We start from the raw sequence: 18039 nt of genomic DNA on the forward strand, positions 1-18039 counted from the left end.
CAGACGGACGGACGAGACTGGCAGAGACCTATAAACGACAGACTCTACACTGTGGCCTCCCGAGTCTGTTTCCTCCCGCCACCCCCCAGGGGGTGAGGTGGGCGGGGGTGCAGGGTGAGGAGGGGCCCAGGGCACGTGGGTCTCCGAACGGGGCTGGAGGTCTGGGCCATGATGGCCTCCTTGGGGGTGGGGGTGGGGGGAAGGTAGATGTCCGGAGCATAGCCGTGCGCGCCTGACTCCACAGGACCCGTGTGTGCTCAGAATCCTTTATTCGAGGACCTGGAAGGGGGCAGTGGGATAGACCCACTCTGGAATGTGCAAAGAGCTCCCATCGGGTATGATATGGGGGCTAGGCCAGAGTCCTCACACTCCATAGGCCCTGGAGCCTGCAGCTCTGGCTTCAAGGCGCCCTCTCCCTCGGGGGGTGGGGGGGGCTGTCTTCCGTGAAAGGAGGACGGCCAGCCCTCAAATGCTTCCCAGTCCTGGCAGGACAGCAGCTGCCACCACAGACCCCTCCGTTCTTGAGCTGGAAAGCCAGAGTGAGCAGAGTCACTGGCCTGCACATGTTCCCTGCCCTGGAGATCAGAGTGCAGGACGCCAGCGGCCAGAGATGAGGAGGATTGTGTTGGGTGCTTGTGTTGCAGGAACTAACATAAGCTAACTTAAGCAGAAAGAAGAACAGGACATGACGGTGCCGATGGTCTCACACTCAGATAAGGACAAAACTAGGATGGGGGAGGAGGACCTAAGTGACCCTCCATTTCTCGACCAGCCTCACACGTCCTGTCACCTCCCTCTGCAGCCTGGATTTCTCTGCTGCTGTGGCCACATGGTTCCAGCCACACACCTACCGCCCCAAATGCCCGTGTCCCTGGACCCCAGAGAGGGTCGGCCAGCCAGACAGGAGACCAGAGCACATCGTGCCAGACTAGTCTTCGGATTGACATTTGGGGGACTGAAGTGTTCTGGGTAGATAGTGCAGGTGGTCCCCCTCATGGAATACAGTGGTTATTAACCCTTTGGGGTCATGGAGCCTTTGAGAAAATACTCAAAGACAGAGATCCTCTCTATAAAAGCATACATGCCTGCAGAATTTAGATTCGTTTTAGATTATTCCTAGTGCCATCAAAAATAAGTCCAGAGGCTCCAAATTTACAGTCAGACTTGGCAGTTACTAAGAAGTGCATCTCAGGGGCGCCTGGGTGGCTCAGTTGGTTAAGCAACTGCCTTCGGCTCAGGTCATGATCCTGGAGTCCCGGGATCGAGTCCCGCATCAGGCTCTCTGCTCGACAGGGAGTCTGCTTCTCCCTCTGACCCTCCTCCCTCTCATGCTCTCTGTCTCTCATTCTCTCTCTCGCAAATAAATAAAATCTTAAAAAAAAAAGAAGAAGTGCATCTCCGGGCACCTGGCTGGCTCAGTGGGTAGAGAGTGCAACTCTTGGTCTCGAGGCTGTGAGTTCGAGCCCCATGCTGGGTGTAGAGTTCACTTTAAATAGAAAGAAAGAGAGAAAGAAAAGGAAGGAAGGAGAGAAGGAAAGAGAAGTGCATCTCAGGATTAGGGCATTGCTCACCAGCCAGCAGCTGGGCACACACTTCTCCCTGCTGCTTCCATACTTTAATCACAGGCTTTGATTATACCCAAGGAAAAGCTAAGACCACCTCCAGGAATTCCCCAGAGGTAGCAGAGAAGGAGGGGTCTTGAATCATCAGGCAGGGAGATGGAACATGGTGTTCTGTGATGGATTCACCAGGAAACCTTTGAAACTCCTGATGGCCCTTAAGGTAGGGCTTGTAGGACACAGTCAATGTGGGCTTAACCCTTGAACAGTGTTCAGGATTGGAAAACAGGAAGGACAGGTAAGCCACACAGGTGCCCAGGCTTTCTTCCTGGAGGCGGTTTTCAAACTAACAGCCCAGACTTTGGAAAAGCCAAGGCAGCTAGAGTTTGCAAGATGTGGTACCAGGGAAGGGAGCTGTACCAGGAAAGAGCTCCAGGAGTCTGCACATGAGCCCCTTTGGGTCTTCAGCAGAGTATTGGTTCCACCTGCCCATAGGATGAGACCTATGAAGCCAGCCTGAGAACCTTCTAGAAAAGGAACAGCTACTGAGGAGAGCTCACACAGGGCCGTGAATTACCTGAGTTCTCCCAGCCAATTTGGAGGAACCACATTGAACATGCAGAGCATTCAGCAGAGACTAAAAGAGCTACAGCTTGGAAGTGGGACTGAATTAAGAAAATCTGCCCCAAACACAATGTAATCGAATTTGAAGAAAAGCCGTAAAAGGATCAGGCTGATCCACACAAAACACTCTCAGGAGGAAGATCACAAAACCCAGACACAACATAAAAACCCTCGTGTCCAGGGCCCTATCAAAACTAACAGGTGAGGGCGCCTGGGTGGCTCAGTTGGTTAAGCGACTGCCTTCGGCTCAGGTCATGATCCTGGAGTCCCTGGATCGAGTCCCACATCGGGCTCCCTGCTCGGCGGGGAGTCTGCTTCTCCCTCTGACCCTCCCCCTTCTCATGTGCTCTCTCTCATTCTCTCTCTCTCAAATAAATAAATAAAATCTTTAAAAAAAAAAAAAAACTAACAGGTGAGCCAATTGGCAGGAGAGTGTGTCCTATGACAAAGAAGGGGAGAGTCATAGCAGTGTTCCCAGGGGTGATGGGAACTAGCCAACAAAGACATTAAAACAATTGTAAAAATATTCCGAGTGCTCAAAGAAGTAAAGCAAACCCATGAAGACAGAGAAGTGGAAGACAGAGAATAAAATGTCAATGGAACAAGTTTCTCATGCAGAAGAATTCCACATTGTTTGTGTAGATCCCCCTTCAGGGAGGCATCACATATATCCTCACCTGTATGTGTAGGCTACACATAGTGACTTTCTTCCAAGAAGCAACAGAGTGGGTGGGGTGGGCAACTACAGTGGGGACACCTGATAGACATGGCCTCAGAGTGTGTGTCCTTGCCATGACATGAGAAGGGCACTTAACCTCTGTGGTCTTCCTCCAAAAACTTATATAACCTCAACTAGTCATGAGGAAAAGACACAGGACAAATCCAAATTGAGTGACATTCTACAAAATACCGGACAAGTACTCCTCAAAACTGTCAAGGTCAAGAGAAACCAGGAAAGTCTAAGAGACTGTCCCAGCCAAGGGGAATGTAAGGAGACATAAGAACTAAATGTAACATAATCCCTTGGATGATGTCCTGGGACAGAAGGACAGAAGATAAAAACTAAGGAAATCTGAATAAAATAGGAACTTTAGTTAATAATAAGGTACAGGCATGCCCCTTTTTTTTGAAAGTTCATGTTATGCCATCTTGCTTTAAAAAAAGACCTACATTAGTACCTGTTTTAGCTAACTGAAAGATTATTTTTGGGGTCTGGGACTACTCTAGATTTTTCCATATTAATTAGCGGTAATTCTTTGCTTTACGAATTTCGGCTTACAAAAGATTTCTTGGGAACACTCTACTTTCAGATAGCAGGGGAGACCTGTATATTGATTCATTACTTGTGACAAGTACACAATGTTAATAATAGTGTGCAGGGTATATGAGAACTCTGTACTATCTTCCCAACTTTTCTGTAAACCTAGTTACTCTAAAATCCAAAGCTTATTTGTATAAGTCACTGCAGGGGATTAACAGATTAGATACTGCAGAAGAGAAGATCACTGAACTAGAGTAACCATAGAAACTATTCATAGTGATGTCCAGAGAAAACCAGACTGGAAACAGTGAGCAGAGCCTCATGGGGACGATATCACACAGCCTGACACACAAGCAAACTTCAAGAATAAAGGGGGAGGGAATGCTTAGACATAACCATCCAAGTTTTTGGAAAGCTGTGAACCCACAGATCCAAGACTTATAAGACTTTCCAAGGATGAGGCACCTGGGTGGCTCAGTCGTTAAGCGTCTGCCTTCGGCTCAGGTCATGATCCCAGGGTCCTGCGATCGAGCCCCACATTGGGCTCCCTGCTCCGCGGGAAGCCTGCTTCTCCCTCTCCCACTCCCCCTGCTTGTGTTCGCTCTCTCGCTGTGTCTCTCTCTGTCAAATGAATAAATAAAATCTTTAGGGAAAAAAAAAAAGACTTTCCAAGGAGGATAAGCACAAAAAGCATACCAGGGCATATCACCATCAAGTTGCTAAAAGCAGGTGATGAAGAGAAAATCTTAAAAGCAGCCTGAAAAAGAAAGGGAATTGCACAGAGGGACATAGAACAATGCTGCCTTCTCCTCAGCAACTCTGACGCTTGAGGCCAGAAGGGAGTTCCATAGACGGGAGTCTGGTCAGCATTCAGAACTCAGTGTAACTTACCACGTCAGCGGACATAGAAGAAAAACCACATGACCATCTCAATGGAGTAAGGAGAAACACTGACAAACGTTAACATCCACTTTATGATAACAGCTCAGCAAACTAGTAAGGGCGATTCCTCAGTCCAATAAAAAGCATCTGCAAGGGCGCCTGGGTGGCTCAGTCGGTTAAGCGACTGCCTTCGGCTCAGGTCATGATCCTGAAGTCCCGGGATCGAGTCCCGCATCGGGCTCCCTGCTCGGCAGGGAGTCTGCTTCTCCCTCTGACCCTCCCCCCCTCATGTGCTCTCTCTCTCTAATAAATAAATAAAATCTTTAAAAATGAATAAATAAATAAATAAATAAATAAATCTTTAAAACACACACAAAATATTTAGTGCTTGTATTACTTATTGCTGTGTAACCAAGTATCTCAAGACTTAACTGGTAAAACAACAAACCTCACAGTTTCTGAGAGTCACAGACTGATTCTGATTCAAGGTCTCTCATTGAGGTTGCAATCATGTCAAGACGACTGAAGAGAGACCTGCCTCCAAGTTCACTCAAGTGTTTTGTGGCAAGTAGCTTTTGGCAAGAGACTTTCATTCCTCACCACGTGAGCCTCTCCTTAGGGCTGCCTACAGCAGGTCAGCCTGCTTCTCTCAGAGCGAGGGATCCAAGAGAGCAAGAGCCCCAGGTAGCTTTTGTAACCCGTCCTCAAATACCATCACATCTGTTGAATGCTAGTGATCACAAATAACAGCCCTGGTACACCCCTCATTGGGTGTAGAGATTACTTAAAACTAAATAAACTTAAAAAGTCAGACAAAAACAGTCCGAGAAAACAACAGACCAGTATCTTTCATAATAAAATATGAGCAAATCTAGCAATATATATTTAAAAAGTAATGTCACAACATATGGAACTTATTCCAGAAATGCAAGGGTGGTTCAAGATTTTAAAATCAAGTCAGTATAATTCACTGTGTTAACAACCTAAAGAAGAAAAACCACATGAACATATTATTTGCAGAAAAAGCATTTGACAAAATATGTTTGTAAAAAAAAAAAATCCTCAGGAAACTAGGAATAGTGGGGACTTTTTCAGCCTGATACAAAAGGGTCGACAAAGAAACCTACACCTAACGTCATGCTTAATGGTAGGAGAGGCTGAATGCTTTTCCCCTAAGATCAGAACAAGGCACAGTGTCTATTTTCCCCAGTTCTAGTCAACATTGTACCAGAAGGCCTGTCCAGTACTTGAAGACAAGAGAAAGAAATTAAAGGAATATATATTGGAGAGGAAGAAATAAAGCCGACCTTAATCAGAGATAGCATGATTGTCTACATAGAAAGTCCCAAGAAATCTACAAAAATAATCCCAGAACTAGGGGTGGCCTGGATGGCTCAGTTGGTTAAGTATCCAACTCTTGATTTTGTCTCAGGTCATGATCTCAGGGTTGTGAGATTAAGCCCTGTGTTGGGCTCCAGGCTGGGCTTGGAGACTGCTTAAGAGTCTCCCTCTCCCCTCTGTCCCTACCCCTACCCACCCCCCACCCCCCCGCTCACACATGCATACTCTCAAAAATTTTTTTTAATTTTTAAAAATTAAAAAAAAGGAGCGCCTGGGTGACTCAGTTAAGCATCTACCTTCGGCTCAGGTCATGATCCCAGGGTCCTGGGATCGAGCCCCGCATGCAGGGAGCCTGCTTCTCCCTCTCCCTCTGCTGCTCCCACCACTTGTGCTCTCTCTCTCTCTGTCAAATAAATAAATAAAATATTCTTTAAAATTTTTTTTAAAAATACTCCTAGAACTAAACACTGAGTTTTGCAAGGTCACTAGATACAAGGTCAACACACAAAAATAAATTGCATTTTTTTTTTTAAGATTTTATTGAGAGAGAGCATGAGCAGGGAGAGGGGCAGAGGGAGAGGGAGAAGCAGACTCACTGCTGAGCAGGGAACCTGACGTGGGGCTTGATCCCAGGACTCTGGGACCATGACCTGAGCCAAAAGCAGTCACCTAACCAACTGAGTCACCTAGGTTCCCCAATCAATCGCATTTCCTTTTTTTTCTTTTTTTTTAAGATTTCATTTATTAGAGAGAGAGAGAGAGCACAAGCAGGGGGATGGAGTAGAGGGAGAAGCAGACTCTCCACTGAGCAGGGAGCATGATGTGGGGCTCCATCCCAGGACCCTGGGATCGTGACCTGAGCCGAAGGCAGACACTTAATCGACTGAACCACCCAGGTGCCCAATCAATTGCATTTCTGATGAAAGATAGGAAATTGATATTTTTTAAAACATCATTTACAGCTGTTCGGGGTTGGGGGGAAGAGTACTTAAAGAGAAGTCTGGTGGGGCGCCTGGGTGGCTCAGTCGTTAAGTGGCTGCCTTCAGCTCGGGTCATGATCCCAGGGTCCTGGGATCGAGCCCCGCATCGGGCTCCCTGCTCGGTGGAGAGCCTGCTTCTCCCTCTCCCTCTGTCTGCTGCTCTGCCTACTTGTGCTCTCTCTCTCTGTGTTAAACAAATAAAAATCTTTAAAAAAAAAATAAAATAAAGAGAAGTCTGGTAAAACATGCGGGGATCTGTATGTCAAAACTATAGAATTGTAAAAACACTCATGAAAGAAAGCAAAGTTGACCTAAGTAAATGGAATGGCATACCATGTTTATGGATTTTTTTAAAAGCAACTTTGAGAAGTTTTCAGGCCTTATTTCTTTGAATGTTTGTTCCATTCCTTTCTCTTTATGGTACTCCATTTACATATATGTTGGTGCAGCTAAAGATGTCCCACGTGTTTTTGAGGCTCCTTTCATTTTTTCTTTACGGTTTTCTCTCTGTTCTTCTGCTTTCATAATCTCTATCAGTCCATTGTCAAATTTGCTGATTCTTTCTTCTGCCAGTTAACATTTGCTGTTGAGCCCTTCTAGTAAATTTCTCATTTTGGTTATCGTACCGTTGAACTTTGGAGTTTTTGTCTGACTCTGCTTTGATTACTGTTTTTTTTACTGTTACTGTCCCTTTGCTGAGGCACTGTCACCTCATCTTCCTTGACTATGATTTCCTTGACTCTCTAAACATATTTATAATGTATTCTTTGAAGTCTTGGTTAAATCTGACGTCTTGTTTCTCACAGGCTGTTTCTGTGATTGTTTTTCTCTTTTCCCTTGTGCGTGGGTCATACTTTGCTATTTCTTTACATGTCTCATTTTGTTGAAAAAGTACATTTTAGGCAATGCAGTACTTCTGGATGCCCACCCCACCCAGCCACTCCTGTGCTTGTTTTTGGTTTTTGCTGGCTTGTAGGTTATGTTAGTGAGGTCTGTTTCCTCTCTTTGCGTGCTGTGTTAGTTCACTGCCTCATAGGGTATTACACCCAGACTGTAGGCTCTATAATTACTACCTGACTGTTCTGTTGGTTTTGACAGTGCCCCAGGGCACAGATTGTTGAACAGTCTTGTCCAATTACATTCAAGCAGTGGCGGCCTTTAAGGTCTGAGGTTTGTTCTGACTTGGGAGGGCTCTCAGCTGTCTCTTTCCTGTGTTAACAAACTGGCTGTGGTTGAGCCTGTTACTGGGTTTTTTTGTTTTGTTGTTTTGGGTTTTTTTAAGATTTATTTACCTGAGAGAGGGAGGGAGTGTGTGCATGGGAGCTGGGGAGGGACAGAGGGAGAGAGAATCTCAAGCAGACTCCCCGCTGAGAATGGAGCTGGATGTGGGGCTCAATTCCACGACCCTGTGATCATGATCTGAGCCAAAATCAAGAGTCAGATGGATGCTCAACCAACTGAGTCACCCAGGTGCCCCTTGAGCTTGTTACTCTTTTTTTTTTCTTTTTAAGATTTTTTTTTTTTTTTTGAAAGAGCACATGAGTGGGGGTTGGGGGTGGAGCACAGGCAGAGGGAGAAGCAGACTTCTCGCTGAGCAGGGAACCTGATGCAGGACTCAATCCCAGGATCCTGAGATCATGACCTGAGCCAAAGGCAGGCACGCAACCAACTGAGTCACCCAGGCGCCCCTCGAGCTTGTTATTCTTAATATAGAGGTGCTACTGTTTTCAAGAGCAGCCTTAGACTTGAACTTTTCTACACTTTGTTTCACATAAAGTGAGTTTGCTTGGGGAGACCTTCAGAGCTCTCTTTCCTTTGGACTGCCTCTCTCCTGGGGAACTCTCTGAGCCACTACTCCAGGCACTGGGCAGGGCAGTGGCCTCTTGTCTTCCCAGCTTGACTCTCTCAGCATGGATGCTCTACCGTACATGCTAGCTGGGGGGAGGGCAGTCAGGGGCTCAGTACACTCAGCCTGCCAAGCCTGGGGTACAGCGTGCATTATATGGATAGGGGCAAACTCCCCCCCCCACACACCCCGACCAACCTCTTGGTTGCAATCACCAGGAATTTAGCCTGTTGACCTGGACAGGATGAGAAATGCTGGGTGGCCTTCCCTTCTCAGTGAGATACAGTAAGCCTTGACTGGAAACAGAGGGGAAAGGGACCCCCATCTTCCTGACCATGCCCTCCCAGAGTGTAGCATCAGTCAAAGTGAACTGGAGTGGGGGGGGGAACAGCTTGTGGCTCAGATGCTGCAGGCTCAGTATTCCTACATAGTTTTAGTAGGTTTTCTTTTCATTTTATTTTTTTAGATTTTATTTATTTATTTGACAGAGATACAACGAGAGAGGGAACACAAGCAGGGGGAGTGGGAGAGGGAGAAGCAGGCTTCCTGCTGAGCAGGGAGCCCAATGCAGGACTCGATCCCAGGACCCCGGGATCATGACCTGAGCTGAAGGCAGACGCTTAATGACTGAGCCACCCAGGTGCCCCAGTAGGTTTTCTTAAATAAATGTTCTTATTTGTTGTATGCTTTTAGGATAATTTCCAGAGACTTTAAATGATTTAAATAAGCTTTGTTTGTTTCACTTGGGAGTGGTTCAGTAGATCTCCTCACACTTGACATCCCAGAAGGGGAAATTGCTCCTTCGTTTTCAAAGGGTGCTTTTGCTGGATATAGAATTCTTGGTTGACAGGTTTTTTTCTTTCAGCCCCTTTAAATGTCATCCCACTGCCTTCTGGCCTCCATGGTTTCTGATGAGAGATCAGCTATTAATCTTATTAAGGCTCCCTTGTACATGATGAGTCTGTTCTCCCTGTTGCTTTCAAAATTCTCGCTGGGTCTTTTCATCCTGCGGTTTGATTATGAAGTATCTAGATGTGACTCTCTGAGTTTATCCTGCTTGGAGTTTGTTTAGCTTCCTGGACATTTTTCATCAAATTTGGGGAGTTTTTAGCCATTATTCCTTCTGTTCTCTCCTCTCCTGCTGGGACTCCCATTATGCATAAGCCGGTGTTTGGTAGTAACCCACAGTCTCTGAGACTCTGTCCATTTTTCTTCACTGTTTTCTCTTTCTGTTCCTCAGACTGGATAATCTCAATTGACCTATCCTCGTATTTGCTGATTCCTTCTTGTCTGTGCTCAGATCTGCTCTCAAGCCCCTCTAGTGAGTTTTATGTGTGAGTTATTATACTTCCTAACTCCACAATTCTGATTTGGTTCACTTTTATGATTTTTGTCTTTATTGATATTCGTTATTTTATGAGATATTTTCATGCTTTCCTATATTTCTTTAGATGCAGTTTCATTTTGGTCTTTGAACACATTTGAAATAGCTGATATAAAGTCTTTGTATAATAAACCCAACTTCTAAGCTTCCTTAGGGATGGTTTCAACTGATTGCTTTTTTTTCCAGTATATAGGCCAGGCCTTTTTTCTTTGCATGTCTCTTTTTTATTGAAAATCGGACTTTCGGGGCGCCTGGGTGGCTCAGTTGTTAAGCGTCTGCCTTCGGCTCAGGTCATGATCCCAGGGTCCTGGGATCGAGTCCCACATCGGGCTCCCTGCTCGGCGGGAAGCCTGCTTCTCCCTCTCCCATTCCCCCTGCTTGTGTTCCTGCTCTCGCTATGTCTCTTTCTGTCAAATAAATAAATAAAATCTTTAAAAAAAAAAAAAAGAGGGAAAATTGGACTTTCAGGGCGCCTGGGTGGCTCAGTTGGTTAAGCGACTGCCTTTGGCTCAGGTCATGATCCTAGAGTCCCGGGATCGAGTCCCGCATCGGGCTCCCTGCTCGGCAGGGAGCCTGCTTCTCTCTTTGACCCTCCCCACTCTCATGTGCTCTCTCTCTCATTGTCTCTCTGTCAAATAAATAAATAAAATCTTAAAAAAAAAAAAGAAAGAAAATTGGACTTTCAGTTAATATAAGGTGGTATATGTTAGGTTCTGAACATCAGCTCCTCCCTCCTCCCCAGGGCAATTGCTCTTTCTTGTAGTTGTTGGTATTTATTTGTCTCGTGACTTTTCTGAACTAATTCTGGACAATTTATGGTCTTCGTTGTTTGTGACCACTGAAGTCTTTCCTTGGTTAGCGTCGTAATCAGGTAGTGAAGGGGACAGAAATTTCCTTTAATGCCTGGAACCCATAACTGCGCCATTTTTTGCTGGGGGCTCTGTGTATGCATCGGGGTACGCCTTCAGCACTCAGCCAGGCAGTGGTGCCTCTATTTCATCCTCTGTTTGGTGCTGATGCAGAGCCTTGAAGTCAGCCAGAGGTGCAAGCTTAGGGCCTTTTCAGGTCTTATCCTGATTCTCCACAGAGCCCTGCACATGCATGTGACTTCTGGGTTCCCAGGAATATTTTGGAGCTTTTCAAAACCCCTCTCGATATCTCATTCCCCAGCTCTTTCATTTTATTTTATTTTATTTTATTTTATTTTATTTTATTTTTTAAGATTTTATTTATTTATTTGACAGAGACACAGCAAGAGAGGGAACACAAGCAGGGGGAGCGGGAGAGGGAGAAGCAGGCTTCCCGCCAAGCAGGGAGCCCGATGCGGGGCTCGATCCCAGGACCCCGGGATCATGACCTGAGCTGAAAGCAGGATGCTTAACAACTGAGCCACCCAGGCGCCCCTCCCCAGCTCTTTCTTTTAAGTTTTCTGGTTAGCTTGTTTTTTGCCTTAACTGTTATCCTTTGCCTTAGACAGCCACAAAGTTTTAAAGTCCTCTTTTGGTGTTATCAACAAACATCCCCAGGGAAAAGGCTTTTTATACTGGGAGAGTTTTGGGTCAAATCAAGCAAAGACAGCTTTGCCAGTGGCATCTCCTAGGGAGCTGTCAGACCAGTAAAATAGGAATTCTCTGAGAGTGGGGCCTTGAAGAAGCCCCAGCCCCGTCATCACCCCAGTGGCTGCCAGGGTGCCAGGGTTCTGTGATTTCAGCTGCTGGTTTTCATGGCTGCAGGAGGGGAGGTGGGAGTAGGGCAAGTCAGAATCCCACAGCGCTCTCGGATCTTACTGCCAGGGAACCATTGTTCTTGAGTAAATGCCCCCCATGTTGCTATAGCCCTTTGACTGATTTTCAGAGTTCTGGAAAAGTGCACTCTAACGTTTTTGCCAGTTTTCTTACCGCTGCTTTGGAGGAGAGTCTCCAGAGGTCCTTCCTCCACCCTCTGCACCCCTCGCATGCTTCTCTCCAAGCTTGTCTTCACATGCACGCACACGTGGACTGGCCACCCTCCAGCTCTCCTCGGGCACCTGGGGGATCCTCTCTGGCTTCTCGCACTCCTTACCTCTAGTGCCCTCTCTGACGGGGGAAGCCGTGCCCGGTGTCTCTCGTAGACTCTCACCCCCCGCCCCAGCTCCCCTCACCACTCTGTCCCTGCTCCAGGACCCTGACCCTCCTGGTAGCTCCTGGTTTAGGTCAGAAAGGAGATGGAGGAAGAGTAGTGTAGCCACTCTGTTGGGGTCTCAGACGCCCACAGAGGAGCAGACTTGCGGTTCTGAACACAACCATGTGTTTCCCTCCAGAGTGACTCAAGTCAGGCTCCCCTTCTCTTGGCTGCCTCACTCTGGGGTCTTAGCTGCTCTTGGGGGGAGTTTGGTGGTAAAGGCGAAAACAAGATCCCTAAAAACTGGGTCTGGAATGCTGTGTGTTTGGGGAACCTCTGGAAGCCTGGAGCAGGACTTTCCAACGGGGCAGAGGGACCAGGCCCATGTGGCTGATGGTCACGGGCGTCCCCCCCTGCCGAGGGGGCAGACATGGGGGTTGCCCACCTCTCAGTGGCAGCGTCTCCCTCGCTGGCAGCGTGTGACTCGGTGGCGTGTCTCCCAGCAGAGCGGGAACAGCTTCCACGTGTTTGACCAGGGCCAGTTTGCCAAGGAGGTGCTGCCCAAGTACTTCAAGCACAACAACATGGCCAGCTTCGTGCGGCAGCTCAACATGTGTGAGTACCCAGCCCTCCCGGCGTACGGGGCAGGGATGGAGGGCCGCCTCCACAGAGGCTCTGTGCCGCTGCGGTGAAGGATGCAGCCGCAGCTTCTCGTAGCTGGGCGGCCAGCGTCCAGCAGGCCTGAGCCCAGAGTCCTCAGGGAAGAGTTGGTGAAGCCCCAGCCGGACACAGCCACGTGGTGGGGAGGGCTCGTCATCTGGGGATGTGGGGTCTCCCTTAGACCCAGCGGCTGCCAGCGGTGGTGGGACCAGAGCCGCTCCAGGCCGAGCTCTCCTCTGGGACCCTCTGATGCCCCTCAGCGGGGCATTGGCTGGGCTGTCGTTGGGGGTCTGGTCCCCAGCCCTGAGGCAGAGTGGCCCCCACCCCGCCATATGCAGACGGCTTCCGGAAGGTGGTCCACATTGAGCAGGGTGGCTTGGTCAAGCCAGAGAGGGACGACACTGAGTTCCAGCACCCATGCTTCCTGCGTGGCCAGGAGCAGCTCCTTGAGAACATCAAGAGGAAAGTGACCAGTGTGAGTAGCCAGCCTCCCTCTCTCTGCCTCCTCAGACCTTCCTCCAGGCTGTGCGGGGACGCAGCGTCCACTCACTGTCCTGCCGGGCCTATCCACTGCTGAGGGCAGCTCAGCGGCGGCCTGCTGGCCTGGCCTGGCCTGGCTACGCCAAGTCCTTTTCCTGATGGGCCCTCCCCTCCCTGCTTGTGTGTCTTGGACTCCCCTTGCCTGTTCCCCCATCAGCCACCACAGTGAAGGCCCCTCTCCAGACCGCCAGCCCCTTGGCCTTGGCACTGTGTCCCGGGGAGGGGGGGGCATCTCAGTGACTGTTCCCCCTGGGAACCCAGGTATCCACGCTGAAGAATGAGGACATAAAGATTCGCCAGGACAGCGTCACCAAGCTGCTCACGGATGTGCAGCTCATGAAGGGGAAGCAGGAGAGCATGGACTCCAAACTCCTGGCCATGAAGCAGTAGGTTCCATGCAGCGAGTGCTGCGGGGGCATCTGGGCAGGGAGATGGAGGGATGAGGGGCCCTCGCGGAGGCAGCCTGAGGAAGGAGCAGGCAGGAGCAGGGCAGGCCTGGTCGCTGGCCACTGCCTCCTGGGGCCTCTTCCCACCAGCCCCGCCTCCCACGGTTTGTGACAGGCACCCAGGCCTTGTGCTCTCCAAATGTAGAATTAGGTTTGGACTTGTGCTCACTCCCCGGGAGACAGGGTCCGACCCGCGTCCTGTCCCAACAGACAGAGCTGGGCTCCTCCCACTGCCTCCCGCGTGTGCACCCTGCGGGCCAGGGTGGCTGGTCCCCACCACCCCTCGGGCACGTTTGGCCATATAACCAGCCCTGTGCTCCTGTCCTCAACCAGGACCCCGAAGAAGGCTGGCTTGGGCCTTTTCCGATGCACTTGGGGGCCCTGGGGACCTCAGAAACCACAGCCTAGGGTGGCTACCCTCAGCTCAGCTTCATGTGGCCTCAGATCCCCTCGGGGCAGGGCCTCGTGACTCCAGTGTCATGGAAGAGGCTCCTGGGCTCTGGCTGTCCTCACTTTGGGGTCAGGCAGAAGCCACTAACTGTATGACCCCTGGAGATGGGGGCTAGGTGAGCTTGGGCTCCCAGGACATAGGTACCTCTCAAGGTGAGGCCAAGGGGGTCAGTTCCATGTCAGTGAGACGTTCAGGGGGCTGGCCATGGCCTGATCACAGCCCTAGCTTGCCCAGTTGGGAAGATGGTGCTCAGGTGGCCCTTTCCACCCCCTGAAGTCACCTGTCAGCCATTTCCAGTCCTGGTGAGGGGCTCCGAGCCCCCCAGAGGCATGGGATGACCCCCTGAAGAGCTGGCCTTCCCTCCTCTCCTCGTGTTCATTTGGGGCAGAGACGGCTCGGGGTTGGAGGGCGGACACTCAAGGGTCTGCCACCTCAGTGTGTCCAGGACCCTGGGGTACACCCAGCATGCCCAGCCCTGTGTTCTGCCTAAGCCCCCCAGCCCCTTCCTTAGGAGCCCCTCCCAACTGGCGCCCCACCTGCTGCGTCTGTATGTCCTCCCCGGGGGCTAGGCAGAGCACAGAGGGGCCGCGGTGCCAGCGAGCCCTGCCCGGGGCGGGGGAGGGGGCACGGGGCGTCTGACCCCGCCCGGTGTGTTCCAGCGAGAACGAGGCCCTGTGGCGGGAGGTGGCCAGCCTGCGGCAGAAGCACGCCCAGCAGCAGAAGGTCGTCAACAAGGTGCGCCGGCCGGCCCCGGGGGGCGCCAGCTGGGTCCCACCCTCGGCCGGGCTGACTGTGCCTTTCCGCCCACAGCTCATCCAGTTCCTCATCTCACTGGTGCAGTCGAACCGGATCCTGGGGGTGAAGAGGAAAATGTGAGGCGTGGGGGGTGCCTGTCCCTCAGCACAGGGCCCCGGGCCAGCCTGTCTCCTGTTGGCTGAGGCCTGGGCTGCCGAGGCCTGGGGGAGGGCCCTGACCCCGCCTCTCCCCCCACAGCCCCCTGATGCTGAACGACAGCAGTTCGGCACATTCCATGCCCAAGTATGGCCGGCAGTACTCCCTGGAGCACATCCACGGCTCGGGCCCCTACTCGGTGAGCACGCGGTCGGCAGGGCGGGCCCGGGCGGTGCGGCAGGGCGGGCCAGGGCGGTCCTGCCACACAGGTCACCTCCCTTCGATGGCAGGCTCCCTCCCCGGCCTACAGCAGCTCCAGCCTCTACTCCCCAGACGCCGTGGCCAGCTCCGGACCCATCATCTCCGACATCACCGAACTGGCCCCCAGCAGTCCCTTGGCCTCCCCGGGAGGAAGCGTAGATGAGAGGTGGGGGCCACGTCATCCAACAGTCAGGAGAAGGGGGGGCCCACAGAGGCGGCTACTGAGGTGTGTGCTCCCCGTGTGCGCAGGCCCCTCTCCGGCAGCCCCCTGGTACGCGTCAAGGAGGAGCCCCCCAGCCCTCCTCGGAGCCCTCGGGTGGAGGAGGCCAGTCCTGGACACCCGTCCTCTGTCGTGGAGATACCCCTGTCCCCAACCGCCCTCATTGACTCCATCCTGCGGGAAAGCGAGCCTGCCCCCACCACCCCAGCCACACCCCTCACGGATGCAGGGGGCCGCCACCCCTCACCCTCGCCCCCACCTGCCTCGGCCCCTGAGAAGTGCCTCAGCGTAGCCTGCCTGGACAAGTGAGTGCCACCCCACCCACCTGCACCGCAGCCCCTGGAAGCACAGCCAGGCCTCTAGCCAGGACCATCCTAGAGGGGCTGGTGCAAGGGGTCGTCAGGCTGTGGACACGGGTTGCTGGGGGAGACGCCAGCTGACCTGGCCCTGAGCTCAGAGCTTGCTTGTCCCACGTCCCCACTGCCTCAGGAGCCAAGGGTGTGTGGCCTCGCAGGCCTGTCCCACCTGCTCTCTGAGCCACTCTGGCCACTGCCCCTGTCCTGCTGCCCAGCAGAGGGCTTGCCCCAGAGGCCAGGCGAGCAAGGGCGGGGGGCACGGAGTCCACCCGGCCCCCACCTGCAATCGGGGGGCTCTTGTCTTTGTATCTTGCAGTTTGGCTCGCGCTCCACAGATGTCTGGGGTCGCCCGCCTCTTCCCCTGCCCCTCCTCTCTGCATGGCCGAGTCCAGCCAGGGTTAGCGCCGTCCCCACTGGGGAGGGAGGAGGGCTCCGCCAGAGCTCAGGCCCCTCCCCAGCCTCGGACCAGACCCTGGCCTGGCCATGAGCACTTGGCCCTGCCTGGTGAACAGGCGTCCCGGGCCCTCTGCAACAGGGAGCAGCCCTCCCCTCTACCCCAGGCTCTGGGGCCCAAGGCAGTGCCCCAGGGCACTGACGGACAGAGCTGGGCCTCCCAGCCTGGCAACTGCTACCGGGGCAGCCAGCGTCCTGGCTGCTGTGCTGACCAGCTTCCCCTCAGGGCGGGGCGGGGCCCCGTGGACACCTCCCAGAGCCGGCCAGGCCACCCCTCCAGTGGCACAGATCCGCCAGGTGGCCCGGGGCCTTCTTGGCCACTGTCTCCAGACCCAGGGCAGAGACCAGCCCTCCGCACCCTGCTCACGGTTCCCTCTCCCCATCCCTGCCGTCTTCCAGCGTGAAGGCAAGACCTTGTCAAGCCTGAAGAACTGCCCCCAGCCCGTCCTGAGCACTAAACCCCTCCTGGGCCCCCCTGCCATCTTGGCCCAGCCCCAAGTGCTGCCAGAGGCCTCACTGGGCCTCACAGTGACAGGACCGGCCGGCACGCACGTCCCCTGGGCCCACACCGGGTGCGCGACGGGGCCCCAGCGGGCTGGGCTCTAGCTGAGGGCAGCCCCCCTGGCTGGTGCATGTGAGCGCCAGCAGGAGGGCATCTGGCTGGGGGTGCCTAGAGCTCCACTTGACCTGCCCCACCCACTCTGGCTAGGACTGAACTCAGTGACCACTTGGACGCCATGGACTCCAACCTGGACAACCTGCAGACCATGCTGACAAGCCACGGCTTCAGCGTGGACACGAGCGCCCTGCTGGATGTGAGTGCCTCCCCACCCCCACCCTGCTCCCAGCCCACGGGCACAGCCTGACTGCCCTCCCCTCCCGCAGCTGTTCAGCCCCTCGGTGACCGTGCCCGACATGAGCCTGCCCGACCTTGACAGCAGTCTGGCCAGCGTGCGTAGGCGGGGCAGGGCCGGCGGGGGAGTGGGGGTGGGGAGGCGGCAAGGGGAGCCCTCACTCTGCCCCCTCCTGCCCCAGCAGATCCAGGAGCTCCTCTCTCCCCAGGAGCCGCCCAGGCCCCTCGAGGCAGAGAACAGCACCCCCGACTCAGGTGAGCCGAGCCCCGAGCCCCTGCCCTGCCCCAGCGTGTCCCCCGCCCCCCGCCGGTGCCCTGACCCAGTCCCCACCCCCAGGGAAGCAGCTGGTGCATTACACGGCGCAACCCCTGTTCTTGGTGGACCCGGGCTCCGTGGACATGGGAAGCAGCGACCTGCCCGTGCTCTTCGAGCTGGGGGAGGGGTCCTACTTCTCGGAGGGGGACGACTACACAGATGACCCCACCATCTCCCTGCTGACGGGCTCTGAGCCCCCCAAAGCCAAGGACCCCACTGTCTCCTAGAGGCCCCAGGAGGAAGGCTGGCTGAGGGGCTAGGTGTGGACCCCGGTCGGCAGTGAGGGCCTCAGCCCTGTGTGCCACGGCTTGCTTGAGGTGTCACAGCCTCACTGGGACTGACCAGCACTGCGGGTGCTCAGTCAGGATTGTATTTTGGATTTTTACATGAGTCCCCCTCACCCCTTCGGTAGAGATACACACATACAGAGACAGACGGACGGACGAGACTGGCAGAGACCTATAAACGACAGACTCTACACTGTGGCCTCCCGAGTCTGTTTCCTCCCGCCACCCCCCAGGGGGTGAGGTGGGCGGGGGTGCAGGGTGAGGAGGGGCCCAGGGCACGTGGGTCTCCGAACGGGGCTGGAGGTCTGGGCCATGATGGCCTCCTTGG

General features: G+C 53.0%; 1 protein-coding gene across 9 annotated transcripts in view; it reads left to right on the top strand.

Annotated features, from left to right (window-relative positions):
- Window positions 1-17902, top strand: part of HSF1 (heat shock transcription factor 1) — a 22023-nt gene extending 4121 nt beyond the window's left edge. Inside the window, exons 2-14 of one of the 9 annotated variants that reach the window (XM_031016993.2) lie at window positions 12481-12592; window positions 12976-13112; window positions 13439-13563; window positions 14734-14809; window positions 14885-14946; window positions 15068-15164; window positions 15256-15392; window positions 15476-15751; window positions 16119-16199; window positions 16965-17070; window positions 17141-17206; window positions 17291-17363; window positions 17446-17902. In XM_031016993.2, the coding sequence (XP_030872853.1) occupies window positions 12481-12592; window positions 12976-13112; window positions 13439-13563; window positions 14734-14809; window positions 14885-14946; window positions 15068-15164; window positions 15256-15392; window positions 15476-15751; window positions 16119-16199; window positions 16965-17070; window positions 17141-17206; window positions 17291-17363; window positions 17446-17651 (1554 nt within the window). In that variant the 3' untranslated portion in view covers window positions 17652-17902. Of the gene's footprint in view, window positions 1-12480; window positions 12593-12975; window positions 13113-13438; window positions 13564-14733; window positions 14810-14884; window positions 14947-15067; window positions 15165-15255; window positions 15453-15475; window positions 15752-16118; window positions 16200-16964; window positions 17071-17140; window positions 17207-17290; window positions 17364-17445 lie in introns of all 9 variants that reach the window. The other 8 variants (XM_031016994.2, XM_031016995.2, XM_031016996.2 and 5 more) reach the window with 8 other exon arrangements.
- Window positions 17903-18039: the final 137 nt, after the last annotated feature.

This window comes from Leptonychotes weddellii, chromosome 4 (assembly GCF_054177405.1).
Source record: "Leptonychotes weddellii isolate Sample4059 chromosome 4, ASM5417740v2, whole genome shotgun sequence".
In the NCBI taxonomy this organism is placed as follows: Eukaryota; Metazoa; Chordata; class Mammalia; order Carnivora; family Phocidae; genus Leptonychotes; species Leptonychotes weddellii.